Source organism: Moschus berezovskii, chromosome 24 (assembly GCF_049115385.1).
Source record: "Moschus berezovskii isolate FMDL1 chromosome 24, NW_MosBer_1.0, whole genome shotgun sequence".
Taxonomy (NCBI): Eukaryota; Metazoa; Chordata; class Mammalia; order Artiodactyla; family Moschidae; genus Moschus; species Moschus berezovskii.
The window spans coordinates 30,906,984-30,934,716 of NC_142483.1; the positions used below are offsets into that span (position 1 = coordinate 30,906,984).

Below are 27,733 nucleotides of genomic sequence, written 5' to 3' on the forward strand. Positions count from 1 at the left end.
CGTTGGGATCCTCTTGGGGTTGGGCATCTTATAGCAAAGTCCCATCTCCTGGAATAATAAAGTTATTTTAGGAGAGAATGAGACCTGTTTATAACAAGGGCATCTGATTATGTACATGAGTATCAATGGCCAGATTGGATCAGATGTTTAGTGCACGATTGGGGTGACTTGCTTTGGGGTTAGAGGGTGTTCCCTGTTTAAGGAAATTTGGATTGGGATTTAGCCCTCAGACTTCAATGCTCAGATGCATCACACTGGCTAGTACCCTGTCCTTTCACAAAAGACAATCTCTGTTGGTAGATTATACATTATGTCAAGTGGACCCAATAATACTCAAAGTTTCTTTCAAGTATAAAGTCTTGTGACCGTATGTAGGATGCAGACATCAGCTAAATTCAAGACAGTGGAGAAGATCAGAGTGAAATTAAACTCAAAGGTTACCAGAACTGTGTTTTCCTTTCCATATTTTTCTCCGTCAACTACATCCTGAATTTAATAGGTACATGATATTAAATGGACATGTTCTCTGTAAACTATACCCTCACGTTAGAAATGCAGAAAAGGTGGAGGAGGGAGGAGGAAATATCAAAATGGAGTAAGTCAGCATTCAGAAAGCACTTACAAAAAAACCCAAAATACAGAAAAGTTACTTTCAACAGGTATGATCCATCCTGGGTCTGTTGAACAGGAGGGACTGTGGATGACTCTACATAGAGTCCAGGCTACACCTGCAAAGACTTGGCTGAAAGACACCGGGCTTCTGCTGGGACTGCCCATTCTCCCCAACCATGGCCAAGGAGTGGACACTACCCTAACACAAAAGTCACATGCCCCACAAGACAGTTCCTTGTACCTCAAAAGAGAATTAGCTTCTTTAATCCAAAAAGGTAATGAGAGGTTTTTAAACTGATTAAATCAGCTTAGTTCATACACTGTCCCTTATGAACTAAATATTCAATTAAAACAATTTCCAAAGCAAAATCTGACAAAATCCTCTCTCAGAGTAATTTAGATGATAGGTTCTTAACTTAGGCAAATTAAATCCTTCTCACGGTTGGTATTTTCCAGAGTCAGAAAGAGTTGCACAAGTTCTCTGGGACAGAAAAATCTACTTGGTGTGTTAAGCCATGTTTCGTGATCATAAACAATAGAAACTAGAAAACATTAATGGGAGCCTAGCATTCCTGTTCCTTTTATTTTATTTTTTTTCTTCAAAAGCTACATACATGCAAAACTTGAACATGTCATCACAATGCCTTAAATAAAGTTCAAAAATAAAAATACTTCATAATCCATTTACTTATGGAAATATATATGACAATAATAAAGAAGATAAGTCAATTATATCCTTTCTTCTAATCTATCAGAAAAAATACTTATAAAAGAGAATTTAAACTTATGCCCAGAATATTTTTTTCAATTCTTGATCAATAATTTAAAAACAAGTTGGATGTTGGTACAATGTTTTAAAAGAACAAGTTCCAGGCTTTTGAAAATGGGTCTGATATCCTTATACCTCATTTTGAAATCACTGGAGAAACTCAATTTTAGAAACAAAGCATTAAAAAAAAAGCCATGATCATTTTTTTTATTATGGTTGATGTGGTTAGTAATGCAAGTGAAGGGTACAATGATTGTAAAGAGATGTTGTTTGAAGTCCTTTAAAGTGTTTGAATGGAGAATTTTATTTACAAACTCAGGTTGGGGGTTGGAAGAAGCCCCACCTCTCTCTGCTGGTCAATAATGCAAGAGGAATTAAAAATCCTGAGTGAAAGGAAATTCGGAGTTCACCGCCCTTCTGTGAGATGGGTAAGATGCCCTAGCTCACCTGACTCCAGAAAAAAGCTGGCAGGAGGCAGGCTTTCTAAATGGCCCTGCCTTTTACAGGTAGATGTAGCAGGAGGCCTGGCAGAGTGCAGGGAGGGAAATCAGAACATTCTGAGTGTTCCAGAGGGTGGTCATTTCCTTCTATTAAACCTGGTATTTATTTGGTAGCATAATACTATCTCAACAATTCCAAAAATTAATGTGAACAAAATGCATTCAGAGTTCAACTTTGTGAATGTTCACATTCGTCTTGGAAATGAGATTTAACTTCTACTCCTAAATGAAAAAGGCAGGGGAAAGTTGCCCAGGCCAGAGGATGATTGATTATTGGAAACGACACACAACACGAGCAGGAAAATGGGATCATTTAACAAAATGTGTCTGAATTGATTTGGAAAGCCCTAAATGGGTACACACACCCAAAATTCGAAAGAAGGTTAGTTCAAACAATTAAAATATCACCTTCTCTTTAAATCAGAAATTACAAGGTTTCCTATTGAGACAAATCCTTTGCTACCACTCTAAGCCTTCTTTCGAAAAGGCCAAATTGAAATGCTGGTTGGAAAATACTTCCACAGACGGTCCAAAGATTTACAGTTTGATATATATCCTGATACTCAACTGTGATTATAGTTTTCATGTTTGGCAACCCAATTATTATTTTCCTTTCATTTCTAACAAAAAAAATTATTAAAAATGAAAAATAAAAGATGTGGGCGCTGTCAGTGCAAAATCAGATTAAGTAAGGTTTTTCTTTTCCCTGGGATAGGAAAAAAAAAAAACAATGCCCAGTGCAGAGTATGTTAGGAATGTGTCACAACAAATAATCAAAAGACAGGTTTCACCAAGCTAGTGTTCCTCGGAGGACAGTGTGGTTTTCAAAAGCAGTATTGTCACAATTATGCATATTCTCATTAACTAGGTACAGCACAGCTACTTAAAGGGAAACCGCTTTCTTGTGCCTCGATGAAAGGGGAGTATAGAAAACAATAATTAGACTGAATGGGGAATTTAAAAGAGAAAAAAAAAAAACTGAAGAGAAAAGAACAGAGAATTCATAAAGCCAAAAATAAAAAGAAAGAAAAGCAAGTAATGTGACAGTAAAAACCCACACAATCTCCCCCCACCCCACCTGCCACTTTGAGTCCTAATTGCTCAATCTGCAGGGGCAGAAACCCACTCTAAATGAACCAGCATCGGGCTCCGGCAGGTCTTCTCTTCACTCTCCCTCCTGTTAAGACCGTTTCCAAAACCAATCAGCAAAGGACAAAGAATTCTTTACAGAGTGCAATTAGTGTTTTCCACGTCCACCTTCAAAAGCATGATGCTCTTCATGGGCTAAAGGACAGAAAAAAAACAAAAAAGAAAAAAAGGAAAGAAAACTTTAAGCAAAGGATGGGGCAACCCTCCTCTAAGGCATCTCATTCAGTTTCCCCAAATGTTGGCAAGAACTCAAACACCTTTGTGTGCCAGTAACTGTTAGCTAAGGCGTGCATTTCCTGAGAAACATAATAATGAGAATTAAAACGGGGAATAAACAAGCAATGGGCATGCTGCCTGCGTCTTCTTGCTGGGCCGGGGAGGATGAGTAATCCTACAAGCTGATGAGGAGGATATGCCGGGCTGTGAGCAAATGCTGCAGGGAAAAACGGGGCCCCCGCAGGATGCTGGGCTGGGGGTGGGGGGTGCCTCACAGAACCCAGACAGGGCCATTCACAAACCTATCTTGAAAAACCAAACCAAACAAAAAGTAAAACAAAACAGAGAGCAACACAAGGGGGTGGCAATCCTCGTGGGTCCTCCCCCACCGCTAAACACTCTCTGTGGGGGAATGAAGTTTGATTAAACGGATGGGTCTTTTATTTTTCCCAGTCATGGGTTTTGTGTTTCGTTTTTTCCTTTTTTTTTTTCCCCAGCCCTACAGGTCTGGCTTGCAAAACGACTAATTACAAATAGGAACTCTAGAATAAAAAATGTGACCAAAAATATTTTCCAAAGACTTAACATTTTTATAAACTGGAAGTGGGAACTCGGAGGCCTGTGAAATATAGAATATGTCCTCCAAGGCAAAAGGCCAAGTTTGAAATTCTGTTTTCCAGACCTGGTTCAACCTTATCATGAAGCGAGGGTGGATCCTCTTCTCTCAAGAGGAAAAGTTACTGTGACAGGTCGAACACAGCCAAGGGCCACTCAGGATTCCCCATGCTTTGTGCCCCCAGCTCTTCCCTGCTAGGAAGGGAGTCCTGGGAAGGCAGACATGGGCTGGCCCATTTTACCTCTCCTAAGTCTGTATTTTTCAGATGAACCAGATTCTTCAGACTAGTGTGGGGTCAGAGTTTGGCAGGGAATAGGATCATTTTCCCTTCAGGATTATCCTGGTTGTTCACCTAAACCCAGTCTTCACTTGCATGAAACACTGGGAGAGGCATCCTTTATAGCTCTGAGGGCTACCTCAGGTTGGCCCAATTCCTATGAGCATCCAGGAATCTGAACCGACATAACTGAGCATTTCTCATGTGCAGAACTTTAGAAATATTTCACTTTTTATGTTTTTTTAAAATTCTTTTTAAGAAAGACTTTAAGGATAGACATTAAAGAAAACATGGCCTGCTCTGCAATAAAATACATCTTTATTGCTGGATCAAGGTGGGAAGCCACAGGTCTCTTAGCTACGCTGGGCACCAAATGATTAAGTCAGGAGAAAGGGACTGTCTGCAGATTTTTATTACTCCTAAGAGTGAGGGACAGCTTGGGGCAGTCACCGTTGAGCAGTGCAATCCCGATGGGTTATGGAGACAGAACAGAACATTCAGAATGGGGGGGCATTCTGAGAAACAGAGAAAGTTTTGTGGGCCTTAGGTGAGCTTTGGCTGAAAGGGAATACAGAAAAGCTCTAAGCCAGGAATCAGCAAACTTCTTTCTGGAAGAGGGCAGAGAATACACATTTTAGGCTCTGTGGGTCACAGGGTCTCTGTCTCAACTATTAACTCTGCCCTTGTAACATGAAAGCAGCCACAGATGATATGTACGCAAATGGGCATTGCTAGGTGCCAATACGCTTTGTATATAGATATACATATGTATATGAAATGTGGATTTCATAGAACGTTCATATGTTACAAAATGTAGTCCTTCTTTTGATTTTTTTTCCAACCAGTGAAAAATGTGAAAGCCATTCTCAGCTGCAGCCTATACAAAAACAGGTGGGAAGGTGGCAGATTTGGTTTGACAGTGCAGTTTGCCAACCTTGGCTCTAAACAATTCTCACATCAGAAGACGTTTGTCATTCAGCTGCTCTGAAGAACCTAACAGAATTTGGGGGGTGGCGGGGGAGGAGGTCTCTCTTCATTTCAGTTTCTTAGTCAAATGACCGATCTGTATCCAATGCACAGGGAACTTTTATCAACAGCCTAACTCCCAGCCACCCGGCTGGAGGCCTGGCCCAAATTCATTAGGTTTCTTTGTTCACAGAAAATCTACCCCTTCAAGTGGCTCCTGAATACTAACACCAGGATCCTACTTTAACAAGACAGAGGAAAGGTGTCGAGTTGGCTGTTTGTGATCTGGCTCACCGGATCATTGAACATTTCTGCCCAAACTTCCTTTTTCTAAATCAATCCCAAAATGTGCTATGAAGAACATTTCTGCCCAAACTTCCTTTTTCTAAATCAATTCTGCAGTGGATGGCGTATAACTCTACAGAGTAAAGGACTGCCTGCTTCATACAAATAAAGAGAACTGCTTGTTTCTTCCAACCCCAATTTGAATAATTTTTGAATTTTTGAATGATAATTTATACTATTAAAATATGCATTTCTACTAAGACCCGTAGCCTAAGTCACAAGTTTCACAGTGGTGTCTACACTTAGAGTCAGTTCGGGGAGCTGCGTGTTGCCCTCTCTGTTTGGCCTTTTTCTCCCCATGCTCCCCAGTCATTGCACCATCGAAGTGATGACTCACCCTTGCACTGTCTGACCTGCTTATTGCCACTGCCCTAAAAACTTGCCTAACCACTGATGGCCTAAACAACTTCTATCACATTGAGTCTGCTGCTACCTGACAGCTGGTTAGCTAGAAATTTAATCATAGAATTTTGAAGCAGAAGGGACCTTGGAGATCATTTAAGACCAACCTCCTCAATATTAAGAAGGGAAAGTGAAAGGATGAGAGAATGTGACTTGCTTGAGGTCACGGTGTTGAAATGGGACGAAAATCCAGAGTGCCTGACTTCACAATTCCAAATCACTTTCCTCCTCTTTGAAGTGACACGGGGAGCTGGGTCTAAGGCGGTAAAGATCGCATTTGCTCCATTCATAAATGGCAGTGAAACACACTTCCTTTCGGAGAGTTTCTGCTGGAGTTAGTCTCAGGGAGTAGGAAAAAAAAAAGACCCTTGGTGACCTTTCAATTAATGTCTGGGTTGAAAATTAAATGAATGTTCCCTAAGGAATCCTGGTGTGCTGTAGTCCATGGGGTCGCAAAGAGTCGGACATGATTGAGCGACTGAACTGAAGAAATCCAAATTGCATCTACAAACATGTGATTTCCATGCTGCACAATCAGTTAAGCAACTTGTATAGTGCCATCTTCTATCTCTTCTAATATAAACTTCCATTTAAAATTCAGAAGCTAAATACCTTCTGGATATCTGCAGCAGCAGATCTGTCCCATAGCTTACAACCTATATCACTGGGCTTGGGATTATATGATTCCTAAGAGGGAGGCCTTAGATTCGTCCCATAGTAAGAAACTGACAAAACAAATTTTGATTTTTTTCTTCTTCTTTTTGATAAGGGGTTGGGAAAAGTAAAACGGCCATGGAGTGTATTTCATTAATTCTAAGATGCACTTCGCCCTCACCTCCCCATTGCACATTTGAAGACCCCTGGAATTAAGACCGTGTCACAGTTAAATTAGGAGCCTTTTATTTTTCTATCTTAGTAATACTAAAAGAATACTTATCATCAAAGGCATCTTAGATTCAGTGAAACACCATGGTTGAAAAAATTGGGTTACTGACTCTTGGAATAGTTTGGGAAAACAGGAAATTCATCATTTATGAGCAGGGCTGTCAATCCTTTCCTCTAACTCACTGTTAAAACTGTAACCTGCAGTTTGATCTACTAAAGATTGGTTTAATAGCACTAAGCTGTTTTCATTACGAAAAAGATGACTTTTTCAAAAGAGCACACAAAAGCAATGAACATGAATCATGATGGAAACAATGGTCCACACACCTATTCATACTGTTAACATTTCACCACTATGCTGCATTCTCTCCTGTGCCACAGGCATCTGCAATGAGGACGTATTAGCATTTCAGTAGAACGTTCAATCATGCCTGTGCTCAGAACGCGTTCCTCCACAAATACAGATGTTACACATTATAAATCCCTGTTTATGAAGGGATGATTGAAAATCTACCTGCCAGCTCATATAATAACTTTTTTGTTATTGTTGCTTCAAATAGAAGGCAATTTCTTCTAAGAATGACAAGTCTGAGATTAGGTTTAAATTTTTGAAATAACAAAAACAATAATGTATCTCTTTTTTTATGATACATGTGTTTAGACGACAATAAAATCTCATTTTAATTTCTAAGGCTAACCTGTTTTTTCAGACCCATAAATGTATTTTATTGAATTATTTAGTGGATCATAGAATTTCAGGTGACTCTCCCTTCACCTCTTTGGCAAAACAGTTTCTGTCTTTAAAAGTATCAAAGAATAAGCTAGAAAGTAGTAACTGGAAATGAAGCACTTACGTTTATAAAATACTGCTTTAAAAGATATGTGGGGCAGGAGTTCATAGATCTTTTCTAAAACGGTGGCTTCACCAACTAATGCGGCATTTACATTCCAGACTTGGATGACATCTTCTCGGTCCCGGACGCTGACACTAACTCCTATAACTTCATCATCTGAAGGGAAGGCAGGGGAAAAATAGAAATGAGCGATCATTTCAAGTCTTCCAGAGTCGGCTTTTTAACCCTTATCATTTTATTGGTAGGTTATGAAGATGATCAAAAGAAGGTGGCATGAGAGAACTCGTGATAAATACTAAGGGAAAATCATTGGACAAAAGCAAGTTAGTGAGCTAAAGCTGTAGCGGTCCCATCACATTTATCCAGGGACTTAGATAAACAGAGTGTCCCGGCCAAACAAATTTTCCAGATAAGTAATTTGCCCTTTTTAACATGTTACCGAAGCCTTGGACTATTTGGAACTCTGTTTTGATGAGACTTTTTCTAAAACAAGTTGCATAATGTTCGGCTCTCTGAAAGCCAAGTGAACTCACATGAACTGTTCCTCGATGCTTGGCTGTCCTTGTTAAGAACAGCAAGTATTTCTCCTGACTTCCTGCCAACCATTCAGAGATCTTGGGGTGGCTAGAGCTCTGGGCCCCAACACTAACTGGATCCAGACAGTGTGTTCTGAGTTGCTCATTCTGCTTTCTGTGGTTTGCTTGTCTGCCCCTGTCCTGTTAATCCTCCCAGCTCTCTCCTGCTTCTCCCTAGCCATACCCCTTCTGGTGTGGGCATTTTAACTGTGGGCTAGAGAATCAATGACCATCTGTTAGCACTGTGTATAAAGTAAGAGCAAATATCGCCTAAGTGTGGCTCTGTTATTACAGCACTTCAGTGAATGGGCAGGAAAGTATTTATCTTCTTTAATTAATGTAGGTCTTTTTTTTTTTTTTAAGACTGAATTCCAGGTCTGGGGCTGTTTTGCAGGTATTTGAGAGTTGGTGGCTGGATAAGTAAGGTTATGTACTGTCCTATGGAGCCACTCTCTATATAGTAATTTGCAGCATAATGACAGGAGTAAAGATGGTTGACTCCAGGTTTACCTGTTGGCTGCACATGACTGAAACACGGTCAGCCCTTTGCCCCTGCATACCCAGCATCAACGAGTTAGATGTGAACGATGAGCATTATCAAAGTTAGGAAACTGTGCTGCAGTCAATACGCTTTGCCTAATTGTCTTTGCTTATGGTAAATCTGTACATCTCAATATTTACACTGTCAGTTTTTCTGTGTGTCTTCTGGGGATTAAAAGGTTCCAGCACTTACAGACACTATAAATGAGGGCCTGTCCAACTACTAGAGGGGTTCATCTTCAGCAAAATCATTGTTTTCTTTTCTCCATCCTTCCCTTCTTGCCTTCATTCCCTCTTTCCCTTTCCTTTTAAAATAAATTTAACTCTGGGCTAAATATGTGTGATGTGATACTAAATAATTCCCTGTACAGAAATGTGTGAAAGCAGACAAAATCAGTGGGAGGTGTCAGAAGTTAGGCTGGTGGCCACCTTTCGGGGAGGCAGGGTGTGGAGAGATTCTGAGGAGTCATGGACGTTCTGTTTCTTGATGTGGATGCCAGTTATGAGGATTTGTTTACTTTGGGAATGTTTATCAAACTACACACAGTATAGTTTGTGTCCTTCTCTGAATACATGTCACAATTCCACAAAAACTCCCCCTCAAAGTAAACAGTACGTGATCGTGGCCATCCATGGAAACTCATTCGCCCATCAAGAAATGTGTCTTATGCCCAGGTTTCTTATTTTTCCTTTTATCTTCAAAGTATATTTGCTAGAGCTCAATGTTAAATTTTATGTGAACATCAAATCAGCAAGCAAAGAGGAAAGCTTCCATATTGACAACTGTCAAGAATCGTCATGAAGCTCATTCAGGAGAAGATTAGCATTTTCTCATCTTTTGGTTTTGTCCATTTCTACACCATTGGTCAAAGGGCGCTGGAATGGATTCGTGCTGAAAACGCTGGACTGTCAGTGTTTCAGTGTGGCCTGGTTTTTGGTACCTTGGTGTAGCCTCCTGGCACAGCACTTTCAGAAGGGCATGACAAAAAGGCTGCAGCCTGTATGCAAAAGAAGATCCATCGGCCAGTATGGAATATTCACAAGTAGCATCAAGCAGCGAGGCTACGATACTGGCAGCGCAAGACATCAGAGCTAGGACGAGCCACTGTATAGATGAGGGATGTGAGGACCAGAGACGTGAGCTGCCCTGCGGCAGTGGTGGGGCTGGGTTAATGAGGAGCCAGAGGTTAACAGCTAACATTGCTCTCGTTCCGATGTCAACCACAGAACAATACATCTCCTTTGCTCAATCCTGGTTATTTATTATCACTTAGACTATTTTCCCTGGTTCTGGAAACGGGAATAATTCATACAGAAAACTTCCTCTCCCAGGGATGTATGTGTTTATAATCACAAAGAAGACATAGTTCTTTGGCTACATATTGTAAAGTTGCTAACTACCCCCTATTAAAACAGAAGGTACCTGTACTTTTAAGACAGGCTCCTCTTAACCCAGGTTCTGTCTTCAGTGAATAAAAAGAAGTGTAACAATTAAGGACAACAAAAGTAAAATGATGAAACAGTCAGTGAGGTGAACCTGAAACCTGCGTGGAACTGGCTCAGCCTAGGAGGGTTCCCAAAGGCAGCACCACTGAGGAAGTCTGAGGGCAAATCAATCAGTATCAATTAGCTTAAAAAGAAATTGTGACTGAAAGCTGACCCGGTAAAATGTTACTCTAAATGTTACCTCAGAAGCATTCAGAAAGAACTACCCAAGAAGAAAACAAATTTGTAAACTAACAATTCAATTTTCCTCTTTGAGTGGTTTCATGACAAAAAAACAAAGCAAAATAAAAATGGGGAAAGGAATTGAGAGGTAAAAACTATTAGGCAAAAACACAGGCTGCAGGGCTGTTGTGCAGCTTGGGGAATAGAGTCAGTATTTTGCAGTGACTATAGAGGGAGTATATAACCTTTGGAAACTGTGGCTCTGTGACTATGTCGGGCACATGTTAACTCACACATTTTGTACATCAACTATACTTTGATTTAAAAATGTAAAATAGAAATGCACTCACAGGGCTCTCAGAAACTCATTCACTATTTGAAAATGGTCTGTAAAGTTCTGAAGATTCACATTTTAGCCTCAGCTGTGGGATCACAGGCACTAATGGTGATTCAGCCCCACCTCCCCTCTGTGGCTCATTCTGAGTAGAGGGATGAAGAGAAGGACAGACAGCAACGGCAAGGGGTTGGGAGAGACAGACAGGATCATGCCACCTTAACTACAAGCTTCAGTAGACAACAAACGTACCTGCCTCTTTTGGAAGGGCTGGAATGGATAAAGGAAACCTACCACCAATTGTGTTAGGAGTCAATGTCAAATTTCATTTTCTGCTGGGACAAATACAGTGCTGTATGCCAATTATACTTTAAGAAATAATATTTTTTCATTTTTTCCTGCCTATTGATCTTAAGACAGATGGTCATGGATACTATGAAGACGAGCTATATGTGCAAAAAATACATACATATATAAGCATACACACATATGTATATGCACATAATATACAAATATGTAAATATACATATGTACCTACACATATAACATTGAAATGCCATGATCACATGGAAAAAAGCTAAGTAAATGTCACGGTGACAAAATAAATGACCCTGAGATATGCAAAAGCCAAACACATGGAAATAAACGTCAGCAGGGAACAAGCACAAGCCGAGCGCATGCAAGCGGGGATGACCAGAGCTGAGAGCATCATTACCTGCGGCGGCACAGTCTGTGAACTGTTCCCCGATAGTCGCTAACAACAACTCTTTCCAAACTGTGGACTGGTGTGGGAAGAGAATAAAAAACAGGACAGAACCAAAGAAGAGAAACACATACACGTTTTTAAACAATTATCTTCAGGAGCTACACAGGTCACTTTTTCTTTCAGCTCTCACGCCCTATCCACGCCTGCACTGCGAGCCCACAGATGTGGCTGAATCATGGGTGTGAACACTCACACGGTGGCACAGATCATACTGTTTTACACATCACTTTGCACAGAAAGATACAAGGGATCCCAAGTCACAATCTCTGCATCCACGAAACTGTATGTTTAACATGGCAAAGCTAATCTTGAGTGCCACCTGGGATGAATTTGAGAAGAATGTGGGAAAAATGCATTCAAATGATCTAGGATTTTCCAATCTCTTTATCTCTCACTGATTCAAAATGTATCAGCTGGTTGTAAATGAATGCTATTAGTAAAATCCTCCTCAAAAACCCTTTTCTGTTTTTCTTGAAGTTTATAAGGCACTTCCAAGGTTACACAAGTGAAGAACACTTAAGGAAATTTCTGGTTTATTGAGGGCCAGAGACTTGCAGATTTCTATTCACTTGAAGGCATTCTGTTTCTGCTAAATAACTTAACTGTGTGTATTGTGTGTGTGTGTGCAGACGTGCATTTCCCTCAAAGAATTAGTGCAGGTGGTAAAGAATCTGCCTGCAATGTGGAAGACCTAGGTTTGATTTCTGGGTCAGGAAGATCCCCGGGAGAAGGGAATGGCAACTCATTTTAGTCTTCTCGCCTGGAGAATTCCATGGGTAGAGAGAGGAGCCTTGATGGGCTACAGTCTGTGGGGTCGCAAAGAGTCGGACACAACTGAGCAACTAACGCTTTCACTTTTCAGTTTCACTTTCTGGTCCACTCCTTCCCAATGAGAAAAACTGAGTCTCTCCTCCTCAAGATCTACTAACACCATCTATCAACAGCCAGTGTCCACACACAGGGAACTGGAGGCCTCCAAGTTCTTCCAGTTTCTCCTCAAAAAGCTCTTCATCCCGTTTCTCTTCTTTGTCACGGTATACGTGCCCTGAACTCTGTCAGAACTGGGTTTGAAACATGACAGCCGGCTTAGCACCTATGCCCCAGGCCGGCTATCAGCCTCTCTGAGCATCAGTTTCCCTTTGGTGAACAGGGAGTAATAATAGGACTGACCTCCCAGGGTTGCTGTGACCATGACATTAGTCAACATATGCATTTGATGGGCTCAGTACTGTGACTGCAACAACAGGACTGGAGACTTAAGATCTGTTCCATAAATAGCTGCGCATGTGCTCTGGACCAGCTGCCCAGTATATATTAACTAAAATAAGTGTGTGTTATCATCATGCTCTAATGAGCTGAAAGTAGCCTCACTGAATTTTTAACCAAGACCATAGCAGTGAACAGTAATGACCCCCTCTTTGAGAGGGTTTTCTTTTCTCTTTCATAGACCCTGGTCCACCTGTCTCCCACCTAGAAACCCTCCCTTTCCCCTTCCTCTCTGTCCTGTCTGCAGTCTCTTACGCTATAAGGGGCGAAGGTGAGTGTTGAAAGGAACTTATGGGAAGGGAATGTTCCCTGTCCCACAGTGACTGCAGACAAGGCCAGCCCACCAGACTCCTGCTGGTCAGCAAAGAAGCAGGGCCGAGTGGCTTGGGATGAGGACACTTCTACAGTCGTGAAGGCGTTATTATTTCTGACTGAATGTGCCTGAGTGAGCTGACCAGGAGGGATGACAAACATCTTTCAGCTACTTTTCACCCATCATGATCGTTTCCACTGGAGTTCAACATCTACTGTGAGTAAAAAAAGAATGTGACAAGGAAAATGTGTTTTCACTGAAATTCAAAATGACAGCATGTGGGATTTAGTTCCCTGATCAAGGATCGAACCCAAGTCCCCCTACATAGGGAGCAAAGAGTCTTAGCCACTGTACCATCAGGGAAGTCCCTCCCCTGACATTTTTTAAATCCTATATATCAAATAATAGGCAAATCTTGTAGCTAGGCACCTTAATGATAGTTTGCATTTTTAAGAAACAAACTGGGTTATATCTTTCCGTTCAGTCACTCAGTTGTGTCCCACTCTTTGTGAACCCACAAAGAGGGGTGGACTGTAGCACGCCAGGGCTTCCTGTCCATCACCAACTCCTGGAGCTGGCTCAAACTCATAGAGTCGGTGATGCCATCCAACCATCTCATTCTCTGTAGTCCCCTTCTCCTCCTATCTTCAATCTTTCCCAGCATCAGGGTCTTTTCCAATGAGTCAGTTCTTCCCTTCAGGTGGCCAAAGTACTGAAGTTTCAGCTTCAGCAATGCCTGGTCAAGTCTATGTGTCCCTAGAAATGTTTCAATTCTTTGCCCTTATCCATAAGAAAGAAACCATGAAAAGGTGGGACTGGGTAGCATCAGTCCTCACATCCATTTTCAGAGAAGCTTTTGGTTTCCCACGGCTTCAGAGCAGATTTGAATGTTCTTTTCAGTGAGTATGATGAATTAGAGTTCACTCTTAGGAGACCCAGGTTTCTGAGACATGACCACCGCCAATCAGTGCCCCAGCAGGCCATGCCACCAGCCAGGTTCTCCTCAGTCCCAGAGACAGACCGAGCACAGCCCTGCATCAAACCTTAAAGAACGCTGAGATGCAATCCTTCCCATGCGTCCAGACCCTCCAAGCTGGGATCACTCTCAGGAGCATTGGTCATTAAAGTGGGGAAGGGATGAGCCTTTGCTGGGAAGGGTCATGCTTTTCACTATGTAAACCTACTTCCACATGTTGGCTATGGCTGGGGAGGACAACACAACCATAATTAGCTTTTTGGTAAAGTTTACAGGTACGGAGCTGTTCAGACTCTATGATACAGTCATACTATTACTCCATTTCTACAGAGACTTACAGTGTGTTTTCAAGGTGACAGTGTTTAAGACAGAAAACCACCAAGACCAGAGTTTGGGATGGACATGTACACAATGCTATATTTCAAATGGATAAGCAACAAGGACCTATACTGTACAGCACATGGAACTCTGCTCAACGTTATACGGCAGCCTGGAAGGGAGGGGAGTCTGGGTAAGAACGGATACATGCACGGCTGAGTTCCTTCACTGTTCACCTGAGACTATCACACACTGTTCATCAGCTATGCCGCTGCTGCTGCTAAACTGCTTCAAGTCGTGGCTGACTCTTTGCGACCCCGTGGACTGTAACGTGCCAGGCTTCTCTGTCCATGGAATTCTCCAGGCAAGAATACTGGAGTGGGTTGCCGTGCCCTCCTCCAGGGGATCTTCCCGACCCAGGGATCAAACCCGAGTCTTTTACGTCTCCTGCATTGGCAGGCGCGTTCTTTATCACTTAGCACCACCTGGGAAGCCCGTTAATTAGCTATACCACAATGGAAAATAAAGTTAAAGAAAAAAAGAAAACCGCCAAGTTCAGAATTGAATTTCTCACTCCCAGTCCTGTTCTGAGTCTACTAGGTGGACTGTCTGAAATGCACAATAGGTTCATCACATGCAATCAACAACAACCACACATTCACCTTATGAAAAAGGATCAGAAGAAACCTACCGTGCTGTCCTTGGGGACTTTCATCTTCCACACGCCACCCTTAGCATTACTCTCCTCTTCCCTGGATCAAAAACCAACATTCAAAGTTACACTCCTGGATGAAGTGGTCCTGCATACATCTAGTTTAACAATGCTGCTACTGCTAAGTCACTTCAGTCGTGTCCGATTCTGTGTGACCCCATAGACGGAAGCCCACCAGGCTCCCCCGTCCCTGGGATTCTCCAGGCAAGAACACTGGAGTGGGTTGCCATTTCCTTCTCCAATGTGTGAAAGTGAAAAGTGAAAGTGAAGTCGCTCAATCATGTCTGACTCGTAGCAACCCCATGGACTGCAGCCTACCAGGCTCCTCCGTCCATGGGATTTCCTAGGCAAGAGTACTGGAGTGACAATGGATGGCATTAAAAACCAAAGACAAGGGAGCATCCTGCAATGAACTTCCCCACCCCTGTCTGTTTTACTGGAAACAGAAGTGGAAGAAAGAAAAAGGAAGGCAATGGAGATGGAGAGGGGAGTGGGATTCAGTGGCCAAAAGGGCAGGGAAGATGATCATCCTCAAGGAAGGGTGCAGAGAGGCTCCCCAGAGTATCTGGGAGGGACTGCAAGTGCCTAACAGGGGTGAGGGCTTTTACATCTTCATGTAATGTTCTTGACATCGCCTCCTCCGACTGGCCTTTCAGCCCTGTGTCACAAGTCTAATGGGAGACTCAGCTCCCGTATAAGGTATCTGCTGCTTCCCACTGTAGTAACTGCTCCCCCTTCTGGCAAGAGCACCCCAATCTCCCTTTAAATAGCTTCCTGTTCTCTACTCTTATGTCAGACACTTTCTGATACGGCTGACTTCACACCCTAGCTTTAAAGATGGGCTCATGACCCAGGTCTGCCCGTGAGAATGTTGTCTCCTCCTAGTCTCTTGGCCAGGGATGGAAAGATGACCCACATGGGGTTAGAGAGAGCCTGCCCTGGCATTTTACTGGGGCTGGTGAATGCTGACATTGACGAACTTGCAGGGTGAAAAGACTGGAGCCTAGGAAAGCCATTTTGTCACCTAAATGCGAGAACCTGCCTGAAAATGAAACCAAGGCAGAGGAAGGCAAAGCAAATCTGCTGCAGAGCGTCAGAGTCCCAATAACAATTGAGCACCCAGATCTGCCCGAAATGAGCCCCATCAGTAGACTATCTAGTTACAGAGGACAGAAGATTCCATTTTTGGCTCAGTTTAGGTTTCTGTCATTCACTATCAAAGAGTTAAGACACATTTCCCTTCTATTAATGAGTAAATGACTTAGCAGTGTCAAGGAACATGATACAAGGATTCACTATTAACTGGGATTCCCGCTGAGGCAAAGTGGCTTACTCTTCCCCACCCTCAACACTACCCCAGCCATTAAAGAAGAAAGACAGCTTCCCCTTGACGGTGGGCCATGATCAGTATCATACATCAGTATCTATATGGTCCATGTGATCTTTGTTCATGCACGGTTCCTGGGTACCATATCTGCTCCTTCACCTTCCCTACAGCCTATAAACTTTATCATTGCACTGTCCGGGTCACTGCTGAACAAGTGAAAGAAGAAACGCAAATGACGCTATGCCCCCAAACAAAGACCTGTACGGGCCCTTTAATGAGCTATTGATGACCTACTTATGGAGAGGCCGCGGTGGGGTCCTCCACGGGCAGGTGCTGAGACACCTGCTCATCGTCCTGGGGCACAAGGAGAAAGGGATGGCAGGCAGGGCCTATTTCAGAATTAAATCACGGCAGCATCACTAGGAGAAAATTACTGTGGCATTCCAATTCGGCATGAAGTCAAACATTTTATTAAGTTCACAATCATTTCCCTCCCACCATAACTGCGAATTATACAGAAGACACTTACCAGAGTGGTCGCCTCTCTCCTCTCATTAAGTGATAACTGCATCGCAAAGGCAGGCTAGTCACAGGAGGAATATTATTGTACACACTCCAGAATATCTTTAAAAGAAAAACACTTTGTTTAATATAGCCAGTATTGACTTACTATACTGCTAGATTATAAAACTAATGCAGTAAAGAAAAAAAAATCAGGTTCTCATTAAGTCCTATCCATTCGAACTAGATTTTTCTCAGCATTCTTTCTAATTTTCTGCTAGGAAATGTAACATAACATTAAAGAATGTTCTTTTCTGAAGTCGGGCCAAGTTGTATGCTTCAGGAAACTATAGTTATTAAGCAACAATTCTTATGCAATGTGTCTCCACATAAAACTGGGTAAGGATCTTGCTAATGATTTTTCTGACACGCAGATGGCATATAATAAAGTCAGTAGTGCTGAATATATGTACTGAACTGTATTTCCTTGTAACACAGGCTCTGTCTTCTAAGCCTAGAAAGAGTCTGTTACACTTTGGATTGGGGGAGGGGATATACAGGAGGCAAACAGGAAACTCCCCACTTCCTTTCCTCTCCCAGCAGGAAAAAGGAACAGCTCAGCTGCCGAAGCACAAGTTCCCCAAGATACAAGGTGTTATGAATTCCACGTCTGTGTGCTCCCCAAGCTCATAGAGTGAAACCCAAGACCCCACTGGGATGGCATTAGGAGGTGAGGTCTTTGGGACAAAATCAGGCCATAAGGATGGACCACCCCATGCACCACGATGGTACTGGTGTTCCGATAAGGAAAAGAAGAGAGTTTTCTCTACCACGCACAGACGACTGTCTGTCTATAAAACCAGGAGGAGTGCCTTCACCAGGACTTGATCATGCTGGCTCCCTGATTTTGGACTTCAGCATGAGAAATCAGCTGAAATCAGCGTTTGCTGTTGAATTCATTCAGTCTACACTATTCTGTTAGAGCAGCTGGAACTAACAGACACGGTAGCTGGCAGTCAGCAACAGATTACGTAAAAATAGTAGCGTAATAGAAACAATGAGAATAACAGCAGGAACAGTAATAGTGGTCTCTGAACTTCTACATGTTTACGAAATTTATCCTAATGACACTCTCAATAGAAGGTGTAATGATTAGCCTTGTTCTTGAGTGAACTCCGGGAGTTGGTGATGGACAGGGAGGCCTGGCATGCTGTGATTCATGGGGTCGCGGAGAGTCGGACACGACTGAACTGAACTGAACTGAACTGACGGATAAGGAAACTGAGACACACAGACTAATCCCCCAGCATGACTGTTCGGTATGATTGCCAGGCTTAGGACAAAGACGAGGTGTACACAGGAGAGAACTCGTCCCAGTTTGTTCAGAACAGGCCCGAGAATCACTGCACTATGAACATATTTATGCACAGACTCACTATACAGATGAGAAACAATATTCTGTGTGCTGAGGTTAAGTCAAGGAAGACTGGGACTCCTAGCGGATCTGAGGAGAACAGAACAAGCAAGAGAACAATTAGAAAAATGAACCCAAGGGCAGCACAGGTGAAATGACATGCTATCCATGCTGAACGATGATCCTTCTCACCAAACAGATAAAACAACCTCATCGGACTGTTTCAGCCCATGTGGCGTAAACACTAAAGCTGGATTCATTGCAAAGCCAGCTATAACGAATGGTAAAATAAAAGTGAAGGCAAAAGAAACACACCCTACTTGACAACAGATTTAATAAGAATACCTAGTGTTCCTTATACTAAATGGTGGCAAAGTAGGGAGTAGCTGAAAATAACTCTGTAAGTCATCAAACAGACGTCCGTCTTTGTGGAGACCCCTACCATATAAATGGTTTGCTATTGGTGCAAATAGTAAGGTTATCCCAGTATTTCATTTCTGGTCTGTGGTATGGGTGCGAATAGGCAGAGCTGGAATTTGAGGCCAGGCACGTGGACTCTAAAATCTGTGATCTTAACCACTCAGCAATTTCCTCCTCTGCAGACACTACAACCCATTTTAGGCACATCTTTCTCCAATCCTAGAAGTCACAGAGCAGAGTGAGGGGCACCATTGAAGACCATTTCCCACCAGCAGGTTCCCTTAATTACTGGCTATGTTGCTGCCTTAGCTCTAGCCTGGGACTTCCACAATGATATGGCAAGGACCTGTGCAGAATTTATGGACACAGACTCACTGGAAAAGACTCTGATGCTGGGAGAGATTGGGGGCAGGAGGAGAAGGGGATGACAGAGAATGAGATGGCTGGATGGCATCACCGACTCGATGGATGTGGGTTTGAGTGAACTCTGGGAGTTGGTGATGGACAGGGAGGCCTGGCATGCTGTGATTCATGGGGTTGCAGGGTCGGACACAACTGAGCGACTGAACTGAACTGAACTGATGCTAGACTATAAATGCCTGCTTTCACCAAGACGACTTCAGACCTAGCAAACTTCAAGTTTCCTAAAAGGGATCCCAGGCTAGAACACCTGCCCTTGTACCCCTGCCGAAGTTCTCAAATCTTAACTTTTCACCCAGTGTTTGAGGCACCACGGAAAACACAAAAAAACGCTCCTCCCATCCCAAACTTAAGAACAACACACTTAGGACTGTGCTACGGTGTATGGCTGTAGAAGTTTCCTTGAAAACACAAATGGACAACTAGTTTTGTTAGTCTTGGCAAAGCTGAGAGGAGGAGATTACAGCCCAAGAACATACAGTAAAAGAGTTCACTCTGACCTAATGTACTTATGCAAGTCCGTATTTGCATGTTTGTGCGTGAACGTAAAATGAGAGTGAAATATGTGGTAACGTCATTAAAAACAGCCCCATTAAAGTCCACAGCACACAGTCAGTCTGATTCCTTACTGCAAACCTCAGCCACTGTGTGGAGTCCTCGTCAAGCATGTGTGATGGAGAAAGAGCTGGAAGAAGGAACCCAGCATCACACAGTTCCTTACACCTCCTCCTTTCCTGCGGAAGTAAAAGCACCATTTCACTGGAAGCTGGATAATTCCTGGTCATGCTCTCCATAGCACACTTTTATTTTTGTTGAAGCATCTATGTTTTATCATTGATAGAACCTTGCAAATCGATTTCAAAAGCCCATAGACTTAGAATTAATTCTAAATGGCCTGCAAACAGTATATTACAGTAGAACTAAGCACAATATTTATTAAAAATGATGGGTTTTTTTTTTTTTTCAAAAGACTTAATGATAACTGGAGGAGAGGTAGGGAAGTCCAACACCATTTATTCAGTCAGCATGTGTGGACATCAGTGAGGGGCAGGGAGCTGTGATGAGCCTCAGGAGTGGTTAGATTCACTAGACAATGGTGTCCACTTGATAAATCCCCAACCTACTAGTTCTGATTGAAGCAATTATGCTCCTCCTGATAGTTTTTTTGCCAAATAGATCATGGATCATTCCCAGGAAAATTGGCAAATTTCCTCCACAGTTTTTTACTGAATGTTCTGAAGGAAAAAAAAAAAAGATAATAAACTTCAAAATACTTGAGAAGAGAAAATGCCACATGGTGACAGACAACATGGTGTACCAAAAAAAAAAAAAAACTAGCAAATACACCTCCCAAGGGAAAAAAACCCAAATCCACAATTTCTTCCGAGGGTCACAGCATATCAATCTTTGAAAGTATCTTTAAAATTCTAAACAAACATGTTCATCCTTTAGGTAATTCTAATTGGCTGGGGCTTGCATCCCACCAACTGAATCAATGGTGTTTATGGAGAGGGCAGACAGAGAGCCCAGAAGAAAGAAGGCAACTATAGACAGCTTAATGGATGTTTTTAAATCACAGCAGACACAACAGGCTGAAAGCAAAGTGCTTCTGACTTGGGAAAGCTAGGTACTTGAGAGAGAAATGGGCTTTGCTTTGAATTCCAAAGGGCTTGACTTAAAGTGAGAACCAAAGTTTGGAGGACTGCTGGGGAGTAAGGAAGATGAAAGCTAGGATCAGGAAAATTTCCCACCATGCAGGAAGTTAATGAATAAAAACCAAAGTCTGGATGAGGGAGCTAATGAGGTTCACACGTTGAAAGAACCAGAGAAAAGTCGTGCCAAGTCAGACATGACTGAAGCGACTTAGCACGCACATATATTCTTATGAAGACCTTCGGTTTACAATAAACAATGCTGGACACTCATTCACAGAAGAAATGTGAAGTTTCTGTTTTCTTTAAATTTAAACAAAATGTCCATCAATTTACAGGACCACTGGGTAGGACACAGAACAACGAGACACAGCGTGGCAACACCTTAAAGGTGATTCCTGAGGTATCACACCCTTGGACTGCAAGGAGATCCAACCATGAATATACATTGGAAGGACTGATGCTGAAGCTGAAGTCCCAATACTTTGGCCACCTGATGCAAAGAGCTGACTCACTGGAAAAGACCCTGATGCTGGGAAAGACTGAAGACAAAAGGAGAAGGGGCAGCGGAGGATCAGATGGTTAGACAGCATCACTGACTCAATGGACATGAATTTAAGCAAACTCTGAGAGACGGTAAAGGACAGGGAAGCCTGGCGTGCTGCAATCCATGGGGTCGTCAAGAGTCAGACGTGACTGAGCAACTAACAACAAAGTGGGTTAGAACGCTGTAGGGGAATGGGTTTCAGGGCAGGAATCTTGGTCCTGTGGGAGCAACAGAGCCCTCCCCTGCGAACTGCATCTGGCTGGTAGCTCTCTCCCACCAAGCTCGTTCAGGAGCTGTGTTCTATTCTGTGCTGCATCCGTGGAGGACATAAAAGCACAGGAGAAATGTGGAAAAGTTGGAAATGTTTACACAAGAGTAAAAGGAATCAACAGGCTGTCTGGAAAACACATCTAAATGAAACATGGAATTTTCCAAGAAAGGCAGTAAAGTAGGAAATAAATTTTACTCTAAGCAGAGGGCATTATTCTTGGCTGTGATGAGAGTGTCCTTAGCAAGGGTCACCAGGCCGGCTAAAGGCACAGGCTTCATCCATCTACTCTTCAGTCAGGGAGGAGCAAAAGGATGGACCGAGAGGAGGAGGGAATTCCGGTCCCAGAGACACAGCATGACTGGCTGTTTCCACCACATGTTTTGGGCCACTAACCTCCCAGACTCAGTCCCTCCAGCTAATCAACAGGGATAATAATTCCTCTTCTACCTCCATCTGCATCCCTGATTTGCTGAGGGCCTCAAAGTACAAAAAGACATACTACGTCCTTACAGAAAGCAGTCAATAATAACACGATACTTCCATTGCATCTAAACACGCATGAAGGAAAAACAGACATAATTAGGGGATGTAAACTTTTTAGTACAGACAGAGTGAATACTCAAGAATAAACCTACAATTACAGAACAAAAAGAGAGCAGGGAAAAAGCATATTCTCAAATGATTTTAAAATCAGCACCCAGGCTAGTTCTCAAATACTAAAAACTATTCACAGATATTAAGGATACAGGCTGAAATCACCAAACCTGTGGATAAGTTAAACATGTCTTCATTAAGTAGAGGTATTTGCAGTGGTATAATCTGGGGAGTAATTGCCTGAAATCATCTAGAAGCAGTGGTGCACAGAATTTAAAACATGATTGAGATTCAAAAAGATACACGCACCCCAGTGTTCACTGTGGCACTAGATGCACAACAGCCAGGACATGGAAACAACCTAAATGTCCATCGATGGAGGAACGGATGAGGAAGATGTGTATACACATACAACGGAATATTACTCAGCCATAAAAAATGAAAGAAAAAAAATAAGACTGTGCCGTCTACAGAGACAAGAATGGGACTGTCATAGAGTGAAGGAAGTCAGAAAGAGAACAACAAATGTTGTATATTAATGTATTTATGTGGAATCTAAAAAAATGATACAGATGAGCCTATCTGCAAAGCAGAAACAGAGACACAGATATAAAGAACAAACGTATGAACACCAAGCAGGGAAAGGGGACAGGGAGGGATGAACTGGGAGACTGGGACTGACACATACACACTGCTATGGATAAAATGGATAATAAGGAGAGCGTACTGCACAGCACAGGGAGCTCTACTCAGCGCTCTGTGGTGACCTAAGTGGGAAGGAAATCCAAGAAACAGGATACATGTACGCAAACAGCTCATTCACTTTGCTGCATAGCAGAAACCAACACAACACTGTAAAGCAACTACAGTGAAGTCGCTCAGTCGTGTCCGACTCTTAGCACCCCATGGACTGTAGCCCAACAGCCTCCTCCATCCATGGGATTTTCCAGGCAAGAGTACTGTACACCAAAGAATTAAAAAAAAAAGTTTGTGGAAAGTACAACATGTTCCAACAGAAGTTGAGAAATAATGGCAGATTAATTTATTATTATCACACACTTACTATGTGTTTTTAAGTCCTACGCCTTTTCATTCTCACAAACTCATGATACAACTTGTATCAGATTATTCCCATCTTAGAGATAAGTAAACAGATACAGAGAAGCAAAACAACTTGCCCAAGCTACTAAGTGGAAGATATGAGACACTAACCCAGGCAATGTGACCACCCTACACCCCAGCCCACATCCTCCCTGGTCAACTGATGAAGTTCAAGGGTAGAATTGTTGGGGTCGACTTTTATTACGAAGTGTTGGCTTTTGTAAAAGCTGTTGACAGGTGACGGCATATGCAGTGCCAAGCGCTAATAAGAGCTATACAATCTCACTTAATCCCTTAGTCAACCTTGGGGAGCAGAACTGCTATTATCTATTTCAGTCTTACAGATGAGGAAATGGAGGGGGACAGACATATCAGACACAGGACAGAATTTCCCGACCCCTTAGGGCAGTGTTTCATTATCACCCCACTCTGCTGAAGGAGCTCTTTTCCTAATCACTTTATTGTGAAACTTTAATGCCACCGAACGACTATGTATCTGTATACGTACTGTATGCGTATCTGTGCTTCATATATGAAAACAGTACAATCATTTTTTCCCTACCAAGAATCAGTTTTTGCCCCCATTGAGAATGTGTGACAAACAGCTTCATGGATCCTTATGCGAGCAGTCTGCTGTGACTCAGGTAAGTGGTTCATTTATTAATTCCTCATTCACTCATTTGATCCTTCAGTATTTATGAAGTGAAAGGAATCAGACACAATACACAACACTGTGTGAGTCCATTTATATGAGGTTCAATAAGAGACAAAACCAAGGCATGGTGACAGAAATGTGAGTAGTGACTGCTTCTGGAAAAGAAGGATCATGCTTGTGTATCTTTGCCAAAATTTATCAAACTGTACACTTCAGAAACCTGCTACATAATATCCCAATAAAGTTTATTTGAAAGTATTTCCTAGTATGTGCTGGCCTGGGAAATTTAAATTGGTCCCTGAAGGTCCGAACTCACTTGCTGCCAGATGTCAAGGTTCAACCAATGCTCTGTTGTCTTCACACAGGGTCAGGGAAACAAACTGATCCCTCAGTGCGACTGTACCAATGTCTTCCTGGAATCCCAGGCAGAGTTCTGATGATCCCATGTCATAAGAGTGTGGAAAAAGTCTAAAGAGGACCTCAAAATAATAATAATACTAATAAAGCCAGCAGGATCTAAGAACTTCTACATGAGGATAGGTTTAGAATCTAGAATCAAGTGCTCGGAGGTTTACACAGCGTACTCTGGAGAAGTGACAAGGCCCATAATGTCACCACAGGGAGAAGGGGGGGTAGCCTTTCCCAGACTCTGCGAGCATCTGTCCCTCTGGACAGTGGCCCAAGTGCTGCCTTGTGACACTGCTTGTACTCGGCACTAGTTATTTACAGCAGCTCTGTTATTCTGCTTTCCACGTGCTTATGTCATTTTCTCAACTAGATCAGAAAACAGCCTATGGTTGCGACTGTGTTTTTATACCGAGCTTAGGGTCTTCTGCGGCTGGCGAGGCACTTACAATCAGATTCCTGAGCCCTAAATTTTCTGAACCAGATAGGCAGAGAAGCATCTGAATACAGGATCTCTGTGCTACTGGGAGAGGTTGCCAGAGAGAGACAGTCTAAACACCAATCTATTGAAATTTCTAAGACATTAAAAGATTTAGGGGCAGAACACACAAATGATTTAAACTGGGCCTTCCAGAAAATTCAGGACATATAGTCAATGCAAGTATGAAGCGGGCCTAAAAGCCTTATTTTGTGTTCAACAATGTATTAAACTAGAAAAGGGAGAGAAACTTCTTTTTTTTTCTAATGTTCATCCTAAGAGTTGGATAGAGAACGAACTAAGAGATCTAAGAGCCTACATTTGCTGAGCTATCAGGTTTCCTGTGAAGCCTGGTGAAGACATCATCTTGTTCAGTCCTCACAAACACCTATGGAGGCAGGTGCTACCGTGACACCAGTTTCACAGAAATTAAAGGGCTGATACTCGCCCAACTTAGGATGATGGAATTAGAACGTGGAAGGAGGAAACAGGTCTGACACCTTCCACCTTCTTGCTCAACACTGTCCTGTCCTCCCAACGTAACCCGTGACCTTCTTATGATAAGCCTGCAAGTGGGTGCCAAGGCCTCTCACTGGTGGCAAAGAGAGGGAACAGCTGAGCTGGTGTTTGAACGGGACACAGCCTGATACCTTCAAAGCAATGCCACACACTGCTGTTCGTGAGGGTCTGGGAAAACACTGAAGGAGAGACAACATCCTCGAGGTCACCAAGAGAAGCGTAGTGTGATCAGCTGCCTCTGGGGCAGACATGGCTGAGGCAAGCTCTGCCGGAATGAACCTGAGGGCTGAAGCCAGGGTAGAGTCAGGGTGGGCGCTGCTAGCACAGAGGCGGGTCTCAGGTTGAACGAGTAAGCTTCCCCAAACAGCAGGCTTCTTGGTCTTACCTGTACTGTTTGTACTGTGTAGATTTTCTTCAGATTTGATGCGCACTCAGCTGCTGTGGCACCAGGGAGGGATCTAGGCAAACAGAAGCCAAAGAGCAAAGAAACAAGGAAAACAAGGAGTCAGTGTTCATGAAACATTCCACAATGTTAAGTCTGCAGGTCTGCACACCAACCGGGTCTGAAACCGCAGAAGCAGACACGTCTGGGATGCTAGTCAGAATTTAAAATGTGGAACTCCTACTTTGTCAAGTCAGGTGCTTGCTTCTCCTAAAAACAAGCATATTTACCCTGTGGAAATTTAATAGGCAAAGTGGAAACCTAAGTGAGAAAGGTATTCGAAACCTTAAAATCACCATCTAAAAAAATACTAAAATAACTGTGTGATAACCAGATAACCAAGCCTTTTTTGTCGAGGACTTCGAATGGGAAAATGGGCCTGTTGTATAGACGACAGTGTGTGGTCCTGATCTGGTTATGTGCTTGAAACACTTGTTCCTGGTGGTAAATATTCATGAATTCTTGAGAAACGGGCTGACCTTTTGCCAACATTAAGAAAACATGATTACTAAAAGTCACTCCGACTTTTTGTTTCACCTGAATTTGCATGTTTCCAAAATACTTCTCAGTTATTTTCTCCGGCTGATGTAATTAGCTCTGGTGAACTCTGCAGTCAGAATACATTAATCTTTAGTTTGCCATACGTTCCACTAGATGGCAACACACTACAGGCTTACTCACCAGAAGAGCCATCCACTACCGGCTTTACCCAGTGTCCTGGGTCAGGGGTAACAGCACGCGTGCTCATCTATTTGCAGAAGTGAAACCTCTCCAACCCGGCCATCTTTCCTTTCTCCCTATGCTGAATTAGCAGGTCTTGCTCAGGAAAGTTCGGGTCCAGCTACATCATGCCTAAGATTTAAAAATTCAAGTAATACACCACAGCCCCATGTCTGATTGTTGGTAAGAACTAAGGTTTGTGGTGAGGGGCATGCACTGGTTCCCAGCCAACCCATGAGAGTCTGGAACCTATAAAAAGAATGCTCTTTACCAGTGCTGACCCTCCGAGAGGGGACTTCAAGATGCTGAACTTCCCAGCTAGAAATGTGCCCCAAACTGACCCAGCTCAGAGGTACAGGGGATGGCAGAGCAGAGGGTCCCACCCAGCTCTGGGGTGAGCATCAGGCACCAGGGGGCCGAGCTCTGCAGACGACAGTCCAGGAACTACGGGCCAGTCATACGTACCTGGGTGTCAAACCTGATATAAAAAACGCACTTCTGGACACAGCTCCCTAGCCTGGAGGTCAGAAGGAAGCACAGTTCCGGACTAGTGTGGGGGCCCTGGTGAACAGGTAGAGCCCATTAAACAAAACTTCCCTAAAGCACCAGGCGTACAACTCTTCGAGTTATCATGAGTGCGTTGAACATTGTGTTTGTCAAAAGCAAATCTACAATAACCACCACGATAGCATTTTGCTGCCAGACTGGAAGCCTAAAATAACCGTGTTGTTACTACACTACAGAACGTAGTGAAGAGAGAGGACTCGATCAGCACCTGCAACAATGGCGCCTGGCCCACGATGCCTCCGTCTATCTGCGCTGCCCAAAGAACTGAAGGACTGACTCAGACAGTGAGTTGCTATTTAATGCAAGTTTTAGGCTTCCTCAATGTGCTTAGCGATGCAGGAGATGCAGGTTCGATTTCCTGTGTCAGGAAAATCCCCTGGAGAAGGAAATGGAAACCCATTCCAGTATTCTTGCCTGGAAAATCCCACTGACAGAAGAGCCTGGAGGGTTACAATCCATGGGGTCATAAAGAGTCAGACACCACTGAAGTGACTTAGTGCACACACATGCTATTTGAGGCTTAAATTACAAAAGAACTGGGTGAAAACACTTAAAAACAAAACCCAAACTTTAACCTTTTTTGAACAGATTTTCCCATGAACAATCTACCACTTTTATAGGAAAATTTACTGGCATTTATT

General features: G+C 42.9%; 1 protein-coding gene across 2 annotated transcripts in view; it reads right to left on the reverse strand.

Annotated features, from left to right (window-relative positions):
- EIF4E3 (eukaryotic translation initiation factor 4E family member 3) overlaps positions 1-27,733 on the reverse strand; it is a 250,464-nt gene that overhangs the window by 206,778 nt on the left and 15,953 nt on the right. Inside the window, exons 2-7 of one of the 2 annotated variants that reach the window (XM_055414324.2) lie at positions 25,749-25,821; positions 16,916-17,010; positions 15,039-15,099; positions 11,424-11,490; positions 7,592-7,747; positions 1,169-3,165 (exon numbers count right to left, since the gene is read on the reverse strand). In XM_055414324.2, coding sequence (XP_055270299.1) covers positions 3,119-3,165; positions 7,592-7,747; positions 11,424-11,490; positions 15,039-15,099; positions 16,916-17,010; positions 25,749-25,821 — 499 coding nt within the window. In that variant the 3' untranslated portion in view covers positions 1,169-3,118. Of the gene's footprint in view, positions 1-1,168; positions 3,166-7,591; positions 7,748-11,423; positions 11,491-15,038; positions 15,100-16,915; positions 17,011-25,748; positions 25,822-27,733 lie in introns of those variants that run through there. The other variant, XM_088831579.1, reaches the window with a different exon arrangement.